The sequence below is a fragment of the Phalacrocorax aristotelis genome, chromosome 8, assembly GCF_949628215.1.
Source record: "Phalacrocorax aristotelis chromosome 8, bGulAri2.1, whole genome shotgun sequence".
NCBI classification, from domain to species: domain Eukaryota; kingdom Metazoa; phylum Chordata; class Aves; order Suliformes; family Phalacrocoracidae; genus Phalacrocorax; species Phalacrocorax aristotelis.
Genome location: NC_134283.1, coordinates 30,952,979 through 30,977,051, shown reverse-complemented (window position 1 = coordinate 30,977,051; position 24,073 = coordinate 30,952,979). Strand labels below are relative to the sequence as shown.

The window sequence follows — 24,073 nt, the reverse complement described above, 5'->3', positions numbered from 1 at the left end:
TGGTAGGGGTTGGAAGGGACCTCTGAAGATCATTTTGTCCAACCCCCCTGCTTGAGCAGGCACACCCAGAGCAGGGGGCACAGGAACGCGTCCAGGCGCATTTTGAATGTCTCCAGGAAAGGAGACTCCACAGCCTCCCTGGGCAGCCTGTGCCACTGCTCTGGCACCTTCACAGGAAAGAAGTTTTTCCTCACATTCAGGTGGAACTTCCTGTGTTCCAACTTGTGCCCACTGCCCCTTCTCCTGTCATTGGGCACCACTGAAGAGAGCCTAGTCCCATCGTCCTGACACCCACCCTTTAGATATTTATAGGTATTGATGAAATTCCCCCCCACCCCAGCAGTCTTCTCTTCTCCAGGCTGAACAAATGCAAGTCTCTCAGCCTTTCCTCATAAGGGAGATGCTCCAGCCCCATGATCATCTTGGTAGCTCTCCGCTGGACTTGCTCAAGGAGTTCCCTATCCTGGTAGATTATAATTTGCTTGATTAGCAATTTAATTGCTATGTTTACTCATCACACCAAGTATAAAATGCTTCCTGCATGCATCCTTCATTGGATTCTTTAATGGCAAAGTAGAAAGAAGTAACCTGACATTGCCTTTTAATCATCCCTTAGTGCTAATGGCAGATTGCGATAAGGTAGTTTCTCCAACACTTTCTGATTTGAAAAACCGGTTGCCATTAACCAGGCAACAATATTCTTTCACATAATGCTCAGCATTAACAAAACAGAAACTATACAGTCTCAGACACTGTTGTGCAGTTACTATATGAGAATACCACCACTTTAACAAGCAAATGCACACTAAAAATTCCCTAGTGTTTGCTTTTAAGCTAATGTTAAGGAACACTATATGACAAATTTCACCTACTTAAAGAAAAAAATGGATCGGCAGGGTAAGATGAGCAGTAGACTAGTGGCTTTCTAAAATAACAGCGTTGTTAAAAATACTGACTACATCCACAAGAGGAAAAGGCAAATGGTCTCACAGCCCTGTATCCTGTCCACTGCTGTTACGAATGTGCTAAGATTGTTCTCAGTAACCAGAGCACCAGAAACACTGCCAGACTGGACTGCCCCATCAGACCCTAGGTTTTGGATCATATATCAGTATGTTTCGATTTCACACCCAGATTTTCCAATTGGCATGCTCTCACTGGGAAGAAGCTAGTTTATTTCAATTGACACAAACACAAATGTGTTTATACAGCAGTTTCACAGCTAACTCTTAAAGCCACTGACTGAATTGTCCATTTCAAGCTGAAACATCCATTCTGTAAAATGAAACTGATCTTCAATCTAATCAATGAACAATTAAAGTTTTTACGAAAATACCATAAGCCATGAGGAAAGAGGAAAAAAATACAGTGTGTAATCTAAAAAGCAGCACTGATTTTTGCTTATGTACATAGTTTTCTTTTTAAATCTCCCATGTAACATTAAAACCCTATGGGTTTTTTTCTGAATTTACAGTACTTGTGCAAATATAGCCCTACCCAATCTAAACACATGTAGTACTTACCATACAACTTGTTAAATGATATACCATTATTTGCTCAATTGGCAAAGGCAACAGAGATTTCATCTCAATGACAGTGACAAGTAGAAAGAGAGAAGGAAACTGATGCATCTGGTCTCTAAACAACCATCCTTTCCCCCCCTTTTTCCTCAGTCATTCACGTTTCACTGTAGTTTGAAACAACAAAATAAAGTCTAGCTGTCTAGTACCACGACATGGACTGTCATGTGTTCCAGAAACTGTACAGTAAGTATCCATCAATATTTTTCCATTCACCACCCTCAATTTACCTGTCTTTAAAGCATACTTCAGATAAATATCAAGGTTTGATAGGTACTACTGTTACCCTAAGGCAAGATATAACACTTTTACAAGCATTTATGCCTTGTTTTTTACAGAAAAGTTAAGTCATATTAGAAAATTACTTTGTCTTAATTGCTACTATTTCTCAAGGTTGGTAGTCATGGTAGCAAAAGACAATCCATGTTTAATACTGTCCGAACGGTCATGGCTAACTTGGCAACATCAGTAGAGATATTTCTCCAGTAGGTCAAAGTCTACTGAAAGTATTTGCAGGTCTTATAAGTCAGATTTAGAAGACATGAAGTAAATGACAGGATGCAGCATCTTCTTCACTGTAGAATAGTGAGGTAAGTTACTTGCTTCTTTTTCTCCAGGCACACACAGAACTCATTGTCTCCTGGGGACTCCCAGATTTTTTTTAGTGGATATTCACAATTTTTCTGAGGGACCATTTTGTTTTGCTTCAAGAGCAAAACTGATTTTAGATGAAACTCTTTTGAGTCAGGAGAAACTATCAAATCTCATGAAGGATAAGTAATAAAAGACAAAATCCTGCTAGTTTTGCTGGCACCCAAGGAAAGTGGCTGTGGCAGAGGCATGAGAAAAAGGTAGTTTGTCCAGAGTAATTTTCTAGGATTATTTTTAAGAGCAGCATTGCAACACTTATCTGCCAGAATAACAGACCATCTTATTCTGCCAAATGGGCAGACAGCTGATAATAATGCCCTTTGTCTCCTTCAGTATGAGGCCTTAAAATCCTCCTCCGTGAATCTGTTTAACTTGGTCAGTTCCCCACTGTAAGTTACCATGAAGCTTTACAGGCAATTCCACTGACATCTGAGGGTGCCAGGAAAGAGAAGTGGGGAAGGATGGGGACTGTTTATGCCAGGCTGTCACTGTACATGAGTCTATGAAGACTCAGCTCTATTCTCCCATAAGCCATCCAGAGGTGATGCAGGCACTGTGGAGGACATATCCAGCTGCATGTGTTTATTTAAGGGCCTGCAGTACCTTCAGAAAATAAAATATGGGTGCTTCTGAAAATGGTTATCCCGTACTTCAAATATTTAAAATGTACCAAAGACATTTTTCTAGCAAAGAGCAAACTTAATGACAAAATAAAACTTGGATTTAATGTAAATGTTAAAACAAAATACATACAGAACAGAACCCAAGCACAAACTCACATTTTTGTCATAAATGTTTCCAGAACATGGTTGTCGTCTTTTATTCCTAAGACCTCTGACATTCGGGCATATACCTGGAAATAAACATTTCAACAGTAACATATTATAGATATTTATAAGTACCAACATTTTCATTTTTTCTAAAACTTCCCTATTTTGATTTTGCAGGACAAAAGTACAAGCACAAATGCCTCTCTATCCAGCCTAGCTGAAGCATTTTTAAGAGGTGGCTTATACATTCTCTGATAGTGTTTTGTAAATTTGGGATGGAGAGGTTTTTACTTGCCTTGTATACATTTCTTCCCACAAAGGCGATGTAAATTTTCCACATTAATTTTGTTGTTTACCTAACAATACAGTCTCTATTCAGAAAGCCTGTTTTATTATAAAAAAATTGCAAAGGGATGGAGAAAACACTATTCTGTTGGTCTCTGTCCTCAGTGGGATGTGATTCAACACTGTCCTTCAGCTTGCATTTGCAAGTTCTTGCACTGCCAGGCATAAAATCTGGTAGATTAGGTACTCTTTAGACATTCATTTTTGTGTTCTCAAAGTGAGAACAAAGGCTTTGGCAACGAAGTAACATATAGTTGTATATTTTTTCCCTTTATTTCAGAGCCAAGACATATATTACCAGCCAAGTTGTCCCAGGACCCTACCTATCAGATCAAACTACTGTTACGACGCAGTAATGAACTCACAAGACACATCAAGTACATTTTTTCCTGACTGTGTAATCTTCATAAAATTCTTCTGTAGTTTTAGTAGCCAAACATTTAGTTTGTATAAAAACATTTAGCTGGGTTAAATCAACTTCAGAAACAGAGGGGAGACATGAACTGCAGTATTTCTTTACAATCCTCTGACAACTCACCTTACCCTGAGCTCAAGTAACTGCTACTTGCTTACGACTGGGCTAAATGCAGATCTACCAGTCAGTACATTTTATTTCAGTCATTCTAACCTTTAGTGATAGTAAAGCAAATATTATGGGTTATACATAATTCTTCTATTTGATGTGATCATGTCAAGTATCACTAAGGTCTGAAATGAGAGCACCAAGCCCAGCACTCGCAGCTCCGGTTACCCAGCGGTGAAAGCCTGGTGCCATCTAGCTGTCAATTTTGTTTGCTGACATTATATATTCCACACAAATACCAATGGACTTTAGCTAATTCAATACTTCTGTTACTGTACCTAAACTTGTTTGTACCAATTTCCTTTCTGCTAGTGATGTAATCCCATTACTTTACTTAAAAGCCAAACCAGCAGTATTCTATCTCTGAGGAAGTCAATCATAATACTATGAATAATAAATAATACAATAAAAATGGTATTTTCATGTCGCAAAGTCTTTAGTTTTAAATCCAAGCATAATAAAGGCATGAAGAGATAAACTTGCAGCTCTAACCAGAAATTGCACCAAGACCAAAGATAACTGAACTTGTAAGCTAACTTATACTTTAAGTGTATGAATATAATTTATTGTGACAAAATTGATAGTGAAAGCTCAATCTAGATATGAAGAATTGTAATAAACAATTCTTCAAACGTTGCAAAATATTATGTTCACACTGTAAATGTGATGTTATCATTTAGAGTAATTACACATAGCAACAATATAGTCCAATATAAAAATAATGTCTTCTAATTTGAAAAATAATCTCTCTAAAATAGTGCACTGCTAAAATTCCGTAGAAGCTGCAATTTGAGCAAAGTTTAAGAATTTCTGTATTTGACAGGAGGAAAAGAGAGAAAGAGATAGCGAGGAATGTAAACATCTCAGCACACACACATTTATGTTAAGATCTCTCTGCCACGGAAAACCAGTTGGAGGAAGGGAGTGTGAGCGAGTGCATGTCTAGTAGCATTGTGCTCTGTTGTCAAACTAGGCTCTCCCCACATCAGAGTTTAACAAATAAAATACTAAAACAGCAGTCAGTGTTGACAAAGAGCAGTGCTTTAATCCACAATTATCGTTGTAACTCTTACTACTCCTTTTATCATCCATTAGCTTTGATTCCCATTATCCCATCAAGAACTGTGTCAACGCTTTTGTCCCTGGGGATTTCCCACAACTACTAGGATCTGACAGCCAAGCTTGAGTGCTAAGCAGGATCATTACCTCTTAAATCCACTTATCTGATCCACTGAATAGTAAATTGAAAAGCTCATTAACAGCAACAATCTGATTTGTTTTCACATGTGACAGGGTCATTTCAAGTCAGCATGAATACAGTGCTTGTAATAAAAACTACTACCCGTTTGGTAATGTGACAAATTGTAAGCTAAAATAAATGTGATATTTTAAACACCTTCTTCAAAACCATTTTCAAAACCAACACACACTCTTAGCACGTAAAAATAGAAAAGCAAACAACCCTTAACCACAACAATGAAACACCCTTAGACTTTTAAGTACTATAAAAAATTAATGATAAAGCATTTTGGACGTATAATAATAAAAAACACTTCAACAACAAAGACCGTGCTACATATTCAAAAGGCGGAGAAAAACACTGTTGAAAGGGGTCATAAAAGGATGTGGAATTGCATGTGGAAATGATCTCATCTTCAGCTTCGTTCCCATCACAGAGCCATGAAGGTAAAGGCAGCCCAGGGCCCTGGGGGGGCCTCCGGGACCTTAGAGCCATACACCTGCTGGGCTTCCTCCATTTAAGACCTCCTCTTCCTTCTTCCAGCAGGAAAAAACCCCAAGGCTTATGTTTTTAGTTCCCTCCAGACACTTCAAGCAAGGAGCAGGATAATTAACTTTCAGTAGGAAACAACCACTTTAAGACTTCTGGAAAACCTTTACAAAATCATTCCCAAATCCTTACAACTGCAGGTTTCATAACTTCCAAAACAAATCCTGCATCAACACGCGGCGCTACACAATCACACCATGATGTTACCAAAAATGTAAGCTTAACAGGAAAATATCCCATCGTCACGATCTCATCCTTACACCAGTTATGAATGTAGGTAAAAAATCTGCAGAAGAGATAACATTAGGCTACAATGTTCGATGAGCTTCAGAGGTACAAGTACATACTTGAGGTCCTTAAATCAAACTCAGGCTTACACTGCCATCACAACCAATACCCACGTGGTGTTGCTGTATTCAAAGGTGACAGCAATGGTCATGACAGTGAAGAGAAAGAAGAGACTAGCAAAACACCTTCAATAATAATCAATAACAATTTCAAACACGTTAAAGCAAGTGTGAATGCAAGGGATCCAGAGATTCTTTTCTTTTGCCCCATTAGTACCATTAAATCACCTCAGTGGAATCAGGATGTTTAAGGAAGACAGCAGGTTCACAAGCTCTGGTGCCAGGGAATTCTTTATGACCTAGCAGATTTATCAGTGGTTCAAATTATGTAAGCATATACATCGCAACTACTTGAACTATACCTGCTGCATTTCAAAATGATGAGAAAAAAAATTGTGGAAGCAATGTTTCATAAAGGAAAGTACTTGTATGTAACTACAGTGCAAGAAAACAGAGAAATAAAATACAGTAATCACACTAAAACTTATTTCTCTGACTCCTCTACTCTTTGGCCCTAGATATGTTTAACTTGGCTTTGTCTTCTGAGGTGTTCTCTTTTTGGTACTATCATTATAACTTTGAAGAAGCTAATTATGTCAATTCTTAAATGTGAAGCAGATTACAGAACTGGGAAACTCAGAATATGAGTTCCTAAAGGTTGTATGGCTATATAATGACAGTCACAGAAATTCAATAACAGCACTGTATGGAATGTACTCAAACGCACCCCATGAAACAAATTAAAACAGAGCAATGAATCTCTCACACTGTGCAAATAAGAAAACACAAGAAAATGTTGCTTTCTATATGTTTCATAAGAGCTATTATAATGAATTAGGATTTTGGATAATGAATCTTCAGAAAATTACAGTAAAGTTATTACCCGTAGGCACAGCGTAAATGCTTAAGATATTATAACTTCCTTGAAGCTCTCCAGGCCTTGCTGCAGAGAACTATTACTGCAACATTAAAGTATTTTGTCATGAACATTGAGGGCAAAACCAGACCTTAACCGTATTTACCCCAACCTGACAGAAGCTGAGTGAGGACAGCTGCTACAACCCAGCCTGGAGTAGCTGGGCTGGAGCACACGGGGGAGGTCGAGGAGAGCACCTACTTCCCCACTGTCTGTTTGGGAATTCACGCAATGCAAGGGAGACTACAGCAAGTTTCTGAAGCTGCCATCCTACCTCTCTGACTAATGCCCCTGTGTATCACCCACTAAAACTCCACACTAATCACAAATTTATTTCTCAGTGTCAAGTACCACAACACATTTAGTAATTTCTACTGCTTTTTAAATCAAAATCAGGTATTTCAGATTTTCAGCACTTAAAAGCTCCACTACAACACAGCGGAAACCTAACTTCCAAATCCCACAGACAAATTCTGAAAATCTGAACTGGATCCCCTAATTAGTATATCAGGGCGCCAGACTGTTCATCTTTGCCTTCTGACCAAACTAAGGGCTTAAAAAAAGCTTTGGCTTCTCTATCCTCTCCCTAACAGAGGAAAAAACTTGGTCACTCATAAAACCTCATTTCTGACCAGCTGTCTTAAAAAGGTAAGATCTCAAAGCACCCTTATCTCAGTCTAAACCAAGAGAATGGGCTAATCTGTTGTTTTATAGTTAGGTCCCTAAATGAAAAAAAGTTCCAAAGCAGGCCATAAGAAATTGCCTCTGTTTCAGACAGGATCTCTGAAGATTATGTTAGGCTTTGTGCTACATAAAAAGCAGGCTGCTCCCCAATTCACTGCTACATGTGTTTGTAAGCAACCAGAGGAACTACACCGATTATATAAATCATATACTATCTACTGTTACCTATAAACCTAGCTTAATTAAAATCCTGCATAAAGCTATTCCTCAATTGAAAGAGACTTACTATAAAATAACATTTTAAAATTAGGGTATTGCTATAACAACAAAGCATAACATTGTAGGGGAAAGGGTAAATCTGCTGTGTGGCTCAGAGTCGTTATTTCCTTCCTAGTCTGTTGAAATACTCTGTCACCACAAGTTCAGGTAGCAAGAGGTATTAACAGTTTCCCACAAAGGCCGGTTTCCAAGCCCTCTTCCCCAGTCCCTTCCCTCTTAGCTCCAGAGCAAGGGAATTCACAGGAGTCTGGGGTGCAGGCATGATTAACTCCCCACCTCTTGCTCCACAGAGTGCCCATGAGATGCCAGCAACAAACCTTTTCTTAAACGGAAAGTGATCTCTATTTCAATTGCTTTCGCTCAGCTTTTATTTACTAATATATTTATCTCTTCCTTTCTTAATTCCTGTTTTCTGAAAATCTTGAAAGAAAGATTTACAATTCTGGTGAACTTACTATGGGAGACCTACTATGAACTAACTGCTGATGTGGCATGAGAAGCATTCTCCGAAGAAAAAATAATAAACTGGTTTATGTGCTACATCTTCAGTTAGCCATTTGTTAAAAAGGTGCTTAGCTTTAAATGTCTTGTTTAGATTTTCATTTTTGTTAAGCACCGTTAGAGATTTTTTTTAATTCCACTGTATCTTTTGTTCCCCTCTAGGGCTTAAAGTACAAATATTATAGTGAAAACTGAGAAATACTACTAACAGCTATTACTTTTTGAACATCATCTGGAAGATTTTTAGTTTTTGAAGCACAGTGCTGGCCTGCACTTTCCATCAGAGCTATACACTGCACTGCAGAGATTCAAACCATGTATGCAGTCAGGTATTTGCTTAACAAGAAGCCAAAATGTTGCTTTAAAATCCTCTGATGATTGAAACAAATCAATTTTATACAGATTACAAGAGCAGATTTCTGCCAGTCAGAAAACTCCAAAAGATAAAGTATTACAGGTACTTCAGTAGCAGTAATCAACACTCTTACTTGCCCCTGTAACTATTAAAAGTGTCCAGCTTAATGTTACTGAGTTGCTTAGTTGTATCTAAATGAGTGGACCATTCAGCACATTTATGGGCAATAAACCTCAATGCAAAAGCATCAACATTAGTTTGGCACTTAAAAGCAAATAATAAAAATCATAGCTACTTATCATAGTTCTGAAATTTCTAAATCAAAAACTATTCCATTGTACTGACTAACAGTACAATGCAGGTGTTCCGCATCTCTCAGGATGAAGCCTTAAGCATATGAAATTTAGCGATATCACATATTTTAGAAAGGTTTTGCACCAGGGTTGTACTTGAGAGTGCTTTTGCACATTTATCCCACGGCATAAGGAGAGGTGTTACAGCCACCACAGCTAATACTAGCAATTTGAACAACTCTCTTTGGCAAGCCAGAAATAAGATAATTGTTCAACATAGGCTGGCTCTTCTGAAATACTGGAAGCATTGCCTGTAATTATAGACATCTGTCATTGCTAGCCACTCAGTAGTAACCCTGACATCAATATACAACTATAACACTAAACTGCCTGCAGGCACAGCAATGGAAGCCAGATACGAGAGGCGGGCAATCATCTGCCTCATCCAAACTATCTGTCAAAGGTTCCTAACCACAAATAGCTCTTACGTTTTGTATCCTTAGGATAATATGTTGATTTATTTTAGATCCTCTAATATTTACAGTCTAGGCCATCTACTAAAATAAAGAAACAAACCTTATGGCTAATGGAGGCAGTTACCGTTCAAAATCATCAAGGAAGGTCATAGCTCACTACTCCAATGTTAAACACTGATGTCTGCTTTGAACATGCACCTGTGTATAAACTTTCCCTCCTCCAAAATCATGCATGCTCATTTCCAGCTACAATGTACACTGATTGCTATTCTCTCATCAGCCAACATTTTGTCAAACACCCCAAAGAGATATTTACATTTTGAACCTCAAGAGTATCTGTGCAAAAATGTGCACAGTAAGTTCCAGTATCCTGGAGTTCACTGTGTCAGTACGGAAAAGAGAGGTGCTCCGCAGAATTACCTTCAACTTAGTTTCGAAAAAGGAAGTGCATTAATGATATGAAGTATGGTTACAGATTAAATGCTTCATCAGTTCTCAGCAGGAAGCTGACGTACACTCTTAACCAAGGAATAAAGTTTCTTGAAATCTACAGATAAACATGGATAATTTCTTTTTAATTCTAAGGCAAAGATCATGCTGAAACCCTCAATCTCTATTTTTTTGGTCTTCATTTGAAAATCAATCTCAGAAGGGGTCAAAAAAGATTGTAGGTTTAAACTAATTAGGAATTAACATCCTTACAATTATCATAATTTGTTATTAACAAAACTGAGATTTCTTAGTATGATTCACAACAGCCTCTGCTGAAGAGAAACTATTAATTACTAGACAGACAGTTAGCTTACAAGTGAGCTGCATTTTAAAAACCTCCTTTAAAATACAATTGCTAAATGCCTTACAGTGCTGTAATGTGAGACAGGTTCAAATCTTATTACTTCACTGAAATTAAAACCTAAGTTTTAATACTGTTCAAGTCGAACAATGATTCCACACTTTATTGCTTTTGAAATCCCTTGATGATCATAGGAAAAAATGCCCTCGAGAAAAAGAGACTCTGTTTTCGATAAACAGAAAATACAGTTTGCACTCTTAGCCTCTTTGTCATCACAAAAAAAGGATTTAATGCCAATTCTTTAAAAAAAAGACTTTTTTCACAAAATGTGCACCTTGTGTGCCATTTGTAAAATCAGCTCACTTTCTTTTATTTATTACTGCAGCGCGGCAAGGCAATAAAGCAGCTACTGATAGCTAATAAATTACATGCCTTTTAAAACAATTCTCCAGCTACAAAAACTTGTAACTACAAAGGCTTACATTTACATGGTACATCATGTGAAATGTCTATATTTATGTTCTGTTTAACCACATAAATAAAATCTGACCCTTTATTAAACAGCCAAGTATGAAAAAGGGGCTATGTGTGAAATTAAACAAAGGGTAACTTTTTAAGGCTTTTCAACAGATTTACATAATTAAACATAAAATGTAACAAAAAATTGGCCTCAGCAGTTCAAGTGCAAAGTATTCTTAAAACACATTATTAAGTGTGCCCTTCAAGCCACCTTCAGAAAAAAGCTATCATCAATTTTTTAATTATTGCATGATAGCAATGATTTACTGCTGAATCTAAAAATTACATAGGGTTTTCAATGATAATTGCAACATATTACTGTAATATAAAACAATAACTCTCCATCACATAACATGAAAATCAGGATTTGTATTTTCAATTAAACTAAATATCAAAGCTTTGGGAAAGCATTTTTTGGTTAAAACAGATTTAGAACAAAACTCCCCTGCAGTCTTGTACCATCACATATCTCTCTTCAAGAAATGCTTTAAATCCATACGTATCTATTAAACTCATTGAACTGCTCTTAAAATATTTTCTCTCCATGGCTGGCCCAGCAATCATAGCTAATCTGCACAGACTGCTGAGGTGCATTGGCTTTTACTTTTGTACTGCATTATTTTTAGGCTGATATGCTAAACTATTTTCATACATTTGTTCCTTACAATTTGTTTGTCTCATAAATCATTAAACTAAGCATTACATTATTTTAAATAGTCTCTGTAACATCATGAATCTAATATTAATTTCCTTCACTCACTCTTATTTTTACAGCATCCGTGGCTTTGGTTTTGCTTTGCTCACACAACTTGCTGTAGTTCCAAAATGGCAGTTCTTTAATTAAGCATGAAAACAAACCTTAACTCCCCACTAAAAAAAAAACCAAAAACATTTAACATATTGCTATTCAATTTTAAGATAACAACCCATGACATGTGAGTAAAAACGCTACATGATTCTGAATTCCTCACCAAGCACACCACCACTATGACTATCAATCATTCTGAATGGAGATGCTGTGGGGCAGATCACTCAGTCTGACTGAGCATTGCTCCATGCAAAATGAGATGGGAAATAGTTTTCAGACTCTTTTCTACTCCCCTAATCCTAATCCACTTTTCCCTATGGTAACAAAAGGCTTACTTCAGTAATATGTGTTTTCTTGTGTTTTGCATGTCATCAGTGCTTAAAATATCAAGACAAAAACGTTCATTATCTAAAGCAGGCCAAAACGAGGTTTAACAAACCAAGTGGCCAGGACAACAAGCAAAGCAAACCCCATGGTTTGCTAATTAAGGTCTGTCTGCTTGTGGGGATGAAATATAGGAGCAATTTTGAGATGGCAGAGAATGAAGAGTGAATGGAGCCTGGTGTGTCTATAACAGGAGACTGTCCTTTGCTGAACTTCAACAGGACTCTTAAAAACAACAGTTTGGTTCAAGAGGGGCTATAGATATATTTAAACGCAAAAAGAAATAGTGATATCAGACACTGAAAATTCAACAACCCCTAATATCACCCAAGAATTTAAGCTAAAACACAGGATGCTGAAATCAAGTAAGAAGCTTAGAAGAAAGCAGCAACATGAACACTGAAGGTATTTGAGAGGTGTATTTTGAAGAGAAAGTTGTCAATTACAAGGTTTTATTGCAATTAAGCAACTATAAATGTTGTCAAAATTTGAAAGAGCATATTATAAGTTAAGGAATTCCAAACAGACTGTACAGATAACATAGAAATAGATCCAACTCTGGATCACCAGCAGGGAATAGAATTATGGTTACAGGAGTATTTATTGAAAAGCTTACAAAACTAATAAAAACTAATGAAACTGATCAATCAAAATTGGTCAAGAATCTTGATCAATAATTATTCTCAATAACATGCGGGAAGTGTCAGACTTCATCCTTTCATGTTAAAGTCTTCCGGAAAAAAGGGTGACACCCTGAAGCTGCGCAGATCAAAACATACAGCCTAAACTGTCTTGGCTCTGACTGGAGAAACACAGGCTATCATTCAGGCTAAAAGTATGGAAAAAAACAAAACAAAAAAAAGCCATATCAACCAACATTTGAATTAGTCACACTAGAGTGAATACAGCAAAGGATACAGTGGTTCGTGTTACAGAGTCAAGAAGCAACACCAGATGACCTACCAGGCAGCACCTGAACAGCCAGATGTCATACACACACAACTTTGGGTTCTGCACAATTTGGAAGTGTGGCCTTATCATCTACATTCTTCATGCAGTCCTTCATGTAATGTCATCTTTTTACAGTATGACTGATAGTAATGGCCTTTAATAATATACAGAACAATATTTTGGTTAGTTTTGCTGACCTCTTAAGCAAACAAGATAATCAAATCTATGCAAACATGATAGATAACAGAACGCTGTCGGACACGACTACTCTCTACACTCAAAGAATTTGAAACACTTAAGCAGCAAAGCAATCTGGTAAGGCATACTACCAAGTGCTGACTCACACTTAAGGGATATTGCAAAACTGATTTTTTAGCTCCAACAGCACATACATTTAGATGCTTGCATAAAAATCTAAATAATATTCTAAATGTTATTACTATTCAGCAGATTAGAATGAAATTGGTTATTAAAGTCAATGCATAAACTAGACTGTGCTGTTAAGAGCCCATTCAAAGATGGGCTATTATATTAATGCTACTTAAATAATCAGTTCCTGGGTGTATTCTTTTAAATTTGTATTATTTTAGATTTTAAATCAACTTACATACAAGTTTTCTACTTATCTTGTGGTAAGCCACATTATTGTGTAAATGGTATCTGTACAAATAATTTAATACTTAAATTGATATAAAAAACCTGCTTCAGAAATAAAACTTCTTCCCAGAAGACTTCTTTCTCAATAGAGCTACATGCCTCAAGAAACAACTCTTCTGTAGTGAGAATGCTCTGGAGAAATAATACGGAACCTTCCTCATGGCCTTCCTAACTGCAGTTCCTTTGATCCAAATTGATGCCAACTACCAACTCTTCCAACAAAGGAGATACAGATAAAACTTATGTGGAACAGATCACTGAAATACAGGTGTTTTTTTCCTCCTTGCTGCAGAAGAATGGCAAGTGGCAGAAAACAGACAGCTGTTTGCCTTCCTATGATGTTTAGCAAAAGTGCATTTAAAAGTCTCAGAGTACTTTAAAATATGTTCCTGTATGTGAAACAGATCTATACCAGGATAACATCACTAACATTTTGGCATTACTCTATAAGCGCACAAAAGCAAATGTCAGGAACAGCTCTGAATAGTCTGATAAAAATAATTTTGGGAGTATCTGCATACCTAATGAAATACGAAGTATAGCCCAAATGCTGTATGTTCTGCAAATATGATTTCAGGATACAGAAAATGCTTGTGCACAAGGTAAGTCACCACTGACCCAGCCCTTACATTGTCTGGGTGAGGCAGCTGTATCATTGCTCTTTCACCTGTCAGACGCACGAAGATGAACTAGTTGTTCTGCCTTCTACTAATGCAACTAGGTATGAAAATCACATGCTGCTACACAAGACACTGACCAAGTCTAACACAAACCTGAACCAGACACTCCGGAGAAAATACTTATATGTATTTTTCTTTTAACGGAAAAAGAGATTTCCATGGGGGTGGGGAGGAAACCCCAAATACTTTCCTAAATCAAGCACTCCACATACAAAACCAAGTCACAGTGCTTTAAATATTAAGGATGTCAGCATCTCCCATTTTTTGAATATGTTACACACAAGCTGAGAAGCCAGGTGGCTCCTGTGGTGACTCTAGATACTATAAAAAGGAATATTCAACAGTTAACAATGAATTAGCTCTTGACTTTGTTGTATGAAAGAAATGGAGCTCCGACAGCCTTAGAACAGCTGTGAATAAAGGAGACAGTTGGCTGTAAGGTGTTCCACTAAGTCATCATAAAGGATGTCAGTAACACTCAGAAAATGTTTCTCCCTTCTCTCACCCAACTTCATATTCAGTGCTTTTGGCAAAATATGTTCAAACAAGAAGAGTTTCCATACTATTACTTATTACCTATCTTCACTCATCTGTTATCAACTTGAAGACAGCTAGAGATTTTTTCCAGGGTGAAAGAGCTGCTATGATGGGTTATATTCGTAAGGGCTGTTGAAAGAAATTTATGAAATGTCTTAATTCTGCCATTTTAGTTACAAAACTATAGATTAAAATTGAGAGGGGGATATTTTTCTTTTTTGACCCAAACTAAACTCACACAGACTCTTCTCACTTTATTCCCCAAATCTATTCCCACAGCCAACCTTATATTAAAAAAGGGGCCAAGACTTGAGTTATGTACAAGTAACATGACAGTAAAACAGGCATGACTAAAAACCTCAATTCCAGCCTTATGAACTCCAATTCAAGTTTGCATGGCACTCTAAACCCCAGAGTAAGGAAAGACACCAAGTTAGGAATGCCTAAAAGTATGTGTGATTTCAGCTGAGAGGGGACTGATTTTTAAGAAACATTTTTAAGTACTCTTTTCTCCTTCCCATCAGCATCACAATGTGATTTAAGACAGCTTTATAGGCTTTTCTTACCTTAACATCTGAATGTCTTTTAAATGAACCAATACTATACATCAGCCAGCACTGAACCCTCACAGCAAAAAGAAACAGCGTGCTGGGCTGCATTAGGCAAAGCATCCCCAGCAGGTCGAGGGAGGCGATCCTTTCCCTCTGCTTAGCACTGATGAGACACACCCCGATTCGGTGATATACTTGTATTTTCTTATAACACTTACTTTTAAGGTAGTTCTTTTTTAACCATTATGAATTTTAAATTTAAATCACTAATGTAAACTCAAATTTAATTATAAGTTTTCGCTCTGAGAATTGTTTTAAAAACTAATTTACGTGCTAAACCTTTACATTAAAAATTGAGCCAGAAAAAATGTCAATATGGATTTTTTAGTAATTGAAGATACACACAAATAAGTAAGAAGTGGTTTGTTTTTTTTTTCCTCCCCACTTTCAAATGTACATTCACAAGTACAAGATTTTACTGGAGGATTAATCTGCATTTTCAGCTTTGTAGCATCACTGGAATGGCACAAAAGAATTGAAGTAGCATCACTGTATCATTTCAGAAGTCTGTGTTGCTAAGAATAAAGTGGAATAAAATAAAAGGTTAGGGAGGCCTGTTTTTACATAGCTGTACTTTCAGGATTCCCCCATATGTCCCTGCTTCACTCTTTCCAGCACTGTCAGCAGGACGAAGGAACCAGCACCAGTCAGCCTTCCGAGTGCCAGTGCCCAAGCCAGAGTGCAGGTACAAATCTTCAAATGGTACAGTGAAAAGACAAACCTATTAATACAACATGACACAAACCCCACCCCGTCATACTACTTTCCCTCTTAATATCAGTCTTTACAACCAACAGGCTAATGGCATACAAATTCAGTGTAAGGGAAGGAAGGTAGGTAGTTAACTCTGATGTGAAGGAAACCACGTACTGCCTGTAGCCTATGTACACCCAGAAGCCACATTAAATTGCTAATGGCTTACTTAAAATCTACGTTTGTCAAGCTCAACCTTTGTGCAAAATTTTTTCTTTTATTTCACAAGAAGTTTGGGGTTTTTTAATCTTTTAATCTTTATGCAATGTAGCTTTTAATATCTGCAGTGTGTTGCATCTTTCAATCTTAATATGATCAAATTGGGGAAGATGGGTCCTAATAAGCCCATTTACTGTATGCAAGTCCCAACTACTGGAGCTGGTTAGAAGTTTTACAATTTTTCCCCTTGCAAAATGCAACTCCATCAGTATTAAAAGATTCATTGCGAATATCTCAATTGCCCGGAGAGCTGCATCAGAAGCCTGGTTTCCTGCCATCCCTCTACCGAGGCTAGCAAACTTGTCTTTTCCTCAGACTCCTTTCACAGGAGGCAATTCTGTTCTACTGTTAGATCTCCTATCTAAACATGTGTGCTGTTGTACGCTCTTGTACACAATTAGCTGTCTAAACTTCAAACATAGAGAGTGCCACTAGAGGGCTCACATATTATTATAAAGATATCACATCATTTCTATGCATTACGGAAATTTAGAGTCTGCATTATTCCATTACTAAAATTCTTTTAAACACAGAAAAAAATCACTGTTGCCAAATATGTTATTGGGCCATGGTTTAACTGAAATAGACTGAAAATGGTCAACAATCAATTGTGTAGCTAGAGCGTTAAGTCCGCAGAGGATACCTGTATTTTCTGTGAAAAATAAACAGTTGCAATCCTTGCTTTCTGTACAACGCAATTCACTTCAAATGCAGGTCAGAGTCAGTGTCACACGATGTAATGCGATACTACAATAACACACTATAGATAGCCTTACACACATAATGGTGACTTAATCTTGGTATTTTTTTTAAATGCAGGTTTAATTGGAATGATTATATTCAGTAACTACAAATGTGACGGAGATGTTGTCTCTGAATCAGTTCATTTAATGAGAACCATACAGAACTCCAACCTGCAACATGATGATGACTTCCTGTACTGTGCTGTTAACTGTGATTTGAGTAGATGGTATGAAGTCCCATGGTGCGTCAGGCCTTAACTGACCAGCAACCTCAGTTTTCCACTTAAAAGGCCAACACCCAAAACAACTGCAGCAGTAGAGTAACTGCTAGGACTAACGTTACACTCCTCTCACAAGAATAAGAGAGGAGATCTAGCTAAACAGGAATCAACAGGAAGGAAAACAAATATATTATGAATGCAGTAGATATATACAACACGTTTTTATTCCTGTCCACATTAAACTGTGCTCCAAGACAACAAAACCATGGGAATGAAATGTATCTATCAGGTATTAAAGGAATTAAGTTGAAAATATTTTGATGTCAAGTGATAGGCTCTAAACAAGTATTTAATTTTAGCGCTAAACACCAGTATTGAACATTTTAGACAAAAGTATTAGTTGACAAAGCATCCTGTTTGACTTAAAAATCAACTAAATAAAAATTAGGATTAACACAAGACTGCAAAACAAAATTAACAGTCTATGGCAGATGAATCCTCTATTGCACCTGTCCTCCACTGTGCAAAAGAACATCAGCCTGCCACTGATTATTTCTTTTTGACATGATTTATCACCTACTATTCTTTAAACTTGATAAAGCAAATTAATCTTTGATTGCAGGAGCCACTGGAGGTTGTCATTAGTCATGTAGTTTGGTGAGGCTGCATGTGTTTCATTTACCAGTCACAAAGAAATGAAAGCCCAGCAGCCATCACTGGCTGCTTCAACCGTTTTCCTGATCCACCCAAGAGAAAAGATAACAGAATTCAGTACATGGGATTTTAAGCAGCTACTCTAGAACTGACCCACATAAACAGAATAGAGTACTTGCTTTTCCAGAAAGGGTGCTGATGCCCTAAAATTTATGTTCATAGGAAGAAAATAACTGTTAATGAACAACAATTTGATCCGATTAACATATATTTCATGCTAGCAGTCTACTGAATTGTATGAATAACAATTTTATGTATTAAAAGTGAAAATGGATTCCTTAAATAATTGCATACTCATCTAGAAGACATATTGGAAAAATCTGAGCAAGTCTAACAAACGTGCACAGATTGAATAAAAACCAACACCCCACCTTAAATTTATGACTAATGCCAGACTGTCCACGTCAGATCCCTCAGCCCTCCTGCCCCAGTGCATCTTCAGCTGTCTTTGCAACCATGCTCAATCTTTCTATGTCCACCTCCCTCTGTGCCCACTTCCTCTCTTCAACTGGTGAGGGTGGCAGCACCTCAGATCAGGGACAAATGACAAATCTGAGTGATTTTATTGACCAGCCTTCACAGTATTGAGAAAAGCCATTCTGGACAGAAAGCAACTCTTTCAGATTTACCTCCACAACAGCAAAAGCAGTTAGGTCTGAAATGTGCCTGCAGTGGCCAGGCAGTGCCCCGGAGTGCACCTGCGAGTGAAACAACCTGAGTGTCATTTGGGGGGTGTTGGTTCCTGTGTCTAAGTAACAAAAATGAAATATGGTACAACGCTTACCTGAGGAGATATTTCCCCAGAAAAGGTCAGTAATTATTTCAGTAAAAAACAAGAAGAAGAAACAGTTGTCCAAATCTGAGAAACTGTCCCAAACCAAAACGTGACTGTATGTTTGGTAATCCTACTTTATGAAGCATGCAACAAAAGGCTACTGGTTGCTACTCCAGATTATTAAAGGACACTTGCCAAACATAGTTTCAGATACCATGTGGACACAGATATAATAAAGACAATATTCCTAAATTAGACAGTAATACAGTACAGTATGTGTGTTAAAAATTTTCCAGTTAATTTCTTTATGTATCACTATATTTAACACAAAACTCAAACTGTCTTTCCTTCGGCATCTATTATAACTGCAATTTCTACATTTTCAAGAAGTTCATTAACTGATGACACACAAAACTTGCTACTTTTGAAGCAATCAGAATTTCAACATATAAAACCCAAACAATTACGGGGCTATGCTGTCTACCTTCCTTAAGTTACATATTTAGAAAAAAAGTAGTTAATGTGCTAGGAAGTTTGCAGAACCAGGAAAACAAAGGAACGTGATGAAACAACTTAGGGTGCACCCGATATTTAGTGTTGCCATTATTATTTGTATCAACACTTTATTACTGCAACTTCATATATTGAAGAAAAAAAAACTCTCAAGCTTTCTTCCTATCTGCAGCTTGAAAGTTAAAGCTTTACAAATTGTTACGGGGTGCTTAATTTGATGCATTACTAGAGTTTTTTGTTTTTTAAACCGAGTAATTTGGAAGTGTTTATACAAAAACTACATTTTGCTACTAGAGATGAGTTTTGTATTCTAGAATTAATAGCACCAAGGACACACAACAACTCTAGGAAAAATCCTCAAAAACATCGCCACAGGATTCTCTGTAGATGCTTGAGAAAGCAGAATAAAAAGAAACAGTCACTTAACTGTGAATTATGAATAGTAGTTTCTCATATAAAAATGCATTTTAAAAAGGTGAAAACCTCTATATTCAGTAGACGTTCTGTTTTTTTTCCTCAGTTGCACAGATAATTCTATGTTTATTTAACAGAAATACAAGTACAGTAACTTACTATTCATATATAAATACACACTTACTGTTTGGCTCCATTGAGAAGCTATAAATTTCATCTACTGAACATTAGCTAAAAAATTACATGTGTTTATCATCTGGATTATTCTCAGATTAATAGAGATAAATGACAAAACATAATCAGCACCAACTCTGCAACTTAATCATTGCATCTGAGCTATAGGAAACACTTAATTACTCTCATTTACTAGGTGCAATCTAATGAGAAGACATTAGCCAAATGAAAAGAATGCAGTACAAACAAACAAAATAGTTATACCATCATTAAAAAGAAACTCTGACAGTGCAGGTGACAGCATATGCAGGATAAATTACCATAATGTCCTAAATGCTGAGCTGTCAGCATGCTAATGCAGTGATCAGATACCCTGGGAATCTCAGCACTATAGCTGTCAGAATCAGGTATCATAAATCACCTCTCTCTACTGTACTGCTCATTATCACAGCTTTCTTATACATGTTTCTCAGCACAATTCAGAACAGGCAGGAAAGAAACAGTCACTCTCATATAACACTAACACACAGCTGCTTTCAGCATCCTTCAGAATAGACAGAGAACACTTTCTATACAGAAGTCTACGTGCTAAAACATAGACAGAAGTCTACCTGTGCCTTTAGACTCAGTTTCACACTAACAGACTAAAATATCTTATTGCAGATTCTGCCTTTTGCTTAGAACAAACTAAAACCATCAAACCACAGCAAAGGAAAGGATATTTTCCCCTACTTACACAACCACTTATTTTACATTAAGATCATTATTTGCACATATTTGTATCTTGGAATCTTTAAAGGAACACACAGATTAGGAAACAACTGAGCTAGAATCATACGTCCAAACATGCAGGTGTGACAGTTCTGCCTGCATGCATTCCCCATGTGTGCCAACTACGTGAATATAAGAAATAGCATGCTTATTTTCTTAAAAAAATATTTTTTATTCCTCCATTACATCACTGGAAATATAATGAAAGGATGAAACGAGGAAACAAAGGTATTTGTTTATGACTCCCACAGATAGTCCTACATTTAATGCTGGGTAATACATACATCTACTGAAACCATCATCCAGGCTAGGGGACAGCTAAAGAACATCTTAAAGCGGACCAAAAATTCACCAGAGGGAAAAAAAAAACAAACCCAACCCAAAAAAACCAAAACCCACCACCAGTACCTTGGGCTATCGATATCTGAGCATATATAGGTTAAAATATGCTTTAAGATCTTTCCTTTTTTTACTCAGAGAGATGGGCAGATGTAACATATTCATGGCTCAAACTGGAGATGACTTTACTAGCTGGGAGGGCGACTGGCTGTTGTGGGAATCATGCTGGGCATGGCACTAAATCACGCCTTGAACCTCAGACACTAGTTATGGGGTAGCCAAACAGGAGGCAATAATATGAGAACATATGGTCATCTTGCACCTAGTATCTCATACCTTTGATAGCAGCAGAGTCAGAGTGAAAGAATTTTTAAGTCCTTCTATACAGCTTTTGAAGACCTGCATGTAACGTAAAAAACACTAGAAAGCAGATCTTGAGAACAGGGAACTTGCACTTTCAGTCAGTATCTTCTCCACAATGGGGTTTTATCTGATCTCTGGAACTAACTGAACCCTCAAATATTGCTTATGATTCCACTAAATTTTGTTTAGATTATACTAAGTTTGCATTACTCTAAATGCACACTGAAGTCAGCTGTACTACTAGAAGGGGACAATTCACAAACAGAATCTCATGATTTTTCTACAGCAATCTTCTACAACAGAACACAATTTTTTAAACCACACTAGTAACTACACTTCAAATATCTTAAAAATGATGACTTAGGATTGAAAAGTCCATTGTGAAGGAGCAAATAAAGATATAGCGCAGAGTTCTCATAAGTGAATGCACACACATCTGCACAAAACACTCCCCATTCACATTTTGTGAAGCATAAGCAGTTGGGTGGTAGCAACCACCATTCTGCAGGGGTTTACACAGTTCCCAGCACAGGAACACCCACTTGAATTGTGGATAAAGCCTTTTGGCCATACAGAATTACAAGTGGTGAGTAAATTCTTATTCACAGTATGGATGCTCGAGTTTAAGACTAGAGCTTGCTTTTCTTTCCCTTTAATAGGATAATGCTACTTTTGACAAAAGTTTGCTTCAGATTGTTTTACATAGCACAAAACCACAGCATCAGTCTCAAATTCTTGGACACAAGGATTTATTTCCTTTTATTTCTTCTTCTCCTTTTTAGCGGTGATAAAAATCAGTGAAAAAAACAATAGACAATACTTTTGGTTTTCATTTGACCTTTCAGATTTGCCACGCTGAGCACTACAAGCGTTCATTAAACTTTGAGAACTGAAAAGTTTCAGATACCTGTGGGTGGGTCCAACTGAGAGTTCTTATATACACACACATTCATCTTATCCTGCCTTTATTTTGAGAATCCAAGTCATAAGTGAGAGAAATGCTAGAGAAAGTGCAGCAAGTTTGAAAGATGAAACTATTTGATCTATAACTGAGCAACCATAAATCACCCTCAGATTGAGGGGAGAAATGAACTTTGAGAGCCTGAAATGATAAATCTGAGAATTGAAGAATTTTTAGGTTTCCAAATGCAAGAGAAGAGATCCTATTATTAAGCAATCAGATTTTCAGGTATGTTAATTCCTGCTGACTTCCATGGCATTAATAATGCTCATTGCTTCCAAAAATCAGACAAATGGGCTTTTCCATTCATGTATCTTAAATATTGCAGCAGAACCCTGATACAGAAAATAATGTTCAGATATGGAAGCCTATTTTGTATTTTATACGCTTACACTTCTGGTGAAAACTCTTCCTGTTTCCCAATTAAGATGTGGGAGAAAAAATAAGCACTTTAAGGAATCCTGCTTATCCAAGATTTTGAGCTTGATTCTACACAAGCTAAAAAACAAACTGGAAGGTTTTTGTTTGTATAATACAGATATCACCTATGTACAAATGCGTTTGAGAGGATAATTATTTTAAGACTGCATTTTATACATTATTCAAGCAACTCATCACAATATATTTTAGCAAATATATTATGATATCATTCATTTATCAGAAAGACAGAAGGAGAAGACAGAGAAAAGAATGACAGAGAAAGAATTTCAATAGGTAATAAAACATTTTTGAATTGGTTTCAAAGATTCAGAATTGAATTTGGGTGACATTTCCAAGCACTGGTAACTGGTAATTACAATCTTCTGAGAATGCTTCCATACAGCCCTTAAGAATTCTTGCTGGACATATAAAAACTTAACTAACAAATACTGATTTCCCTCAACAGACTTCAAAAACACCAGTTGAACAAGATATATCATGTGGTCACATACTTAATGTGTTTGTTTTAAAAAAATAGAATAAAACAAACCTCCCTGAATTTACTGCTGTCACCTCATACCCAACGCATCCCTTAATTTGCTCAAGAAATCCTGCAGCACCTTATGCAAATTGTAATACACTTCCACTAAATTACAAAGAGGACATAGCTGAAGTTGGAAAAATAACATTCAGAGTGGGCAGTGAACTTCTGTGGAGATAGCAGAGTATGAAAATTTACATCATTAAATCCCAACTGAAAACAAAATTAATTTTTTTTTTCTTTTAAGTAAAAACTTGTTACTTGAATTTCATAGTTCAGATGTTTTTCCTACATTCTACACAGGAGTCAGTGATTTCTTTAAAGAGAATGAAATACATGCCCCCCTTTTCAAATGTAACAAGGAAGGATACAGAAAGAAATGTAACATTTTGAATTTATGAACCATGGACAGACTACTCTTACACAAGGTTCATACTATTTTTAAATAAGACTATGCTTAAATTGTGGGCTGGTAAAAAAAAGCCCAACTTTATAAGGCTCTTTTCTTCTGAGGACAAATGGTCTCCTAAAGGCCCTTTACTTCTTTGCTGATGGACAGCCTTAATTAAAAATTTAACTCAAATATCTTCAAACCAGCGAACAAATCCATACTTAACAGAAAATCAAGTAAGGAAAGATTAAG

General features: G+C 36.8%; 1 protein-coding gene across 5 annotated transcripts in view; it reads right to left on the bottom strand.

The window, feature by feature from the left end:
• Positions 1-24,073, bottom strand: part of RANBP17 (RAN binding protein 17) — a 163,038-nt gene that overhangs the window by 75,532 nt on the left and 63,433 nt on the right. For all 5 annotated transcript variants that reach the window (XM_075102211.1, XM_075102208.1, XM_075102212.1 and 2 more), the window contains one exon: positions 3,011-3,084. In XM_075102211.1, coding sequence (XP_074958312.1) covers positions 3,011-3,084 — 74 coding nt within the window. The remainder of the gene's footprint in view (positions 1-3,010; positions 3,085-24,073) is intronic.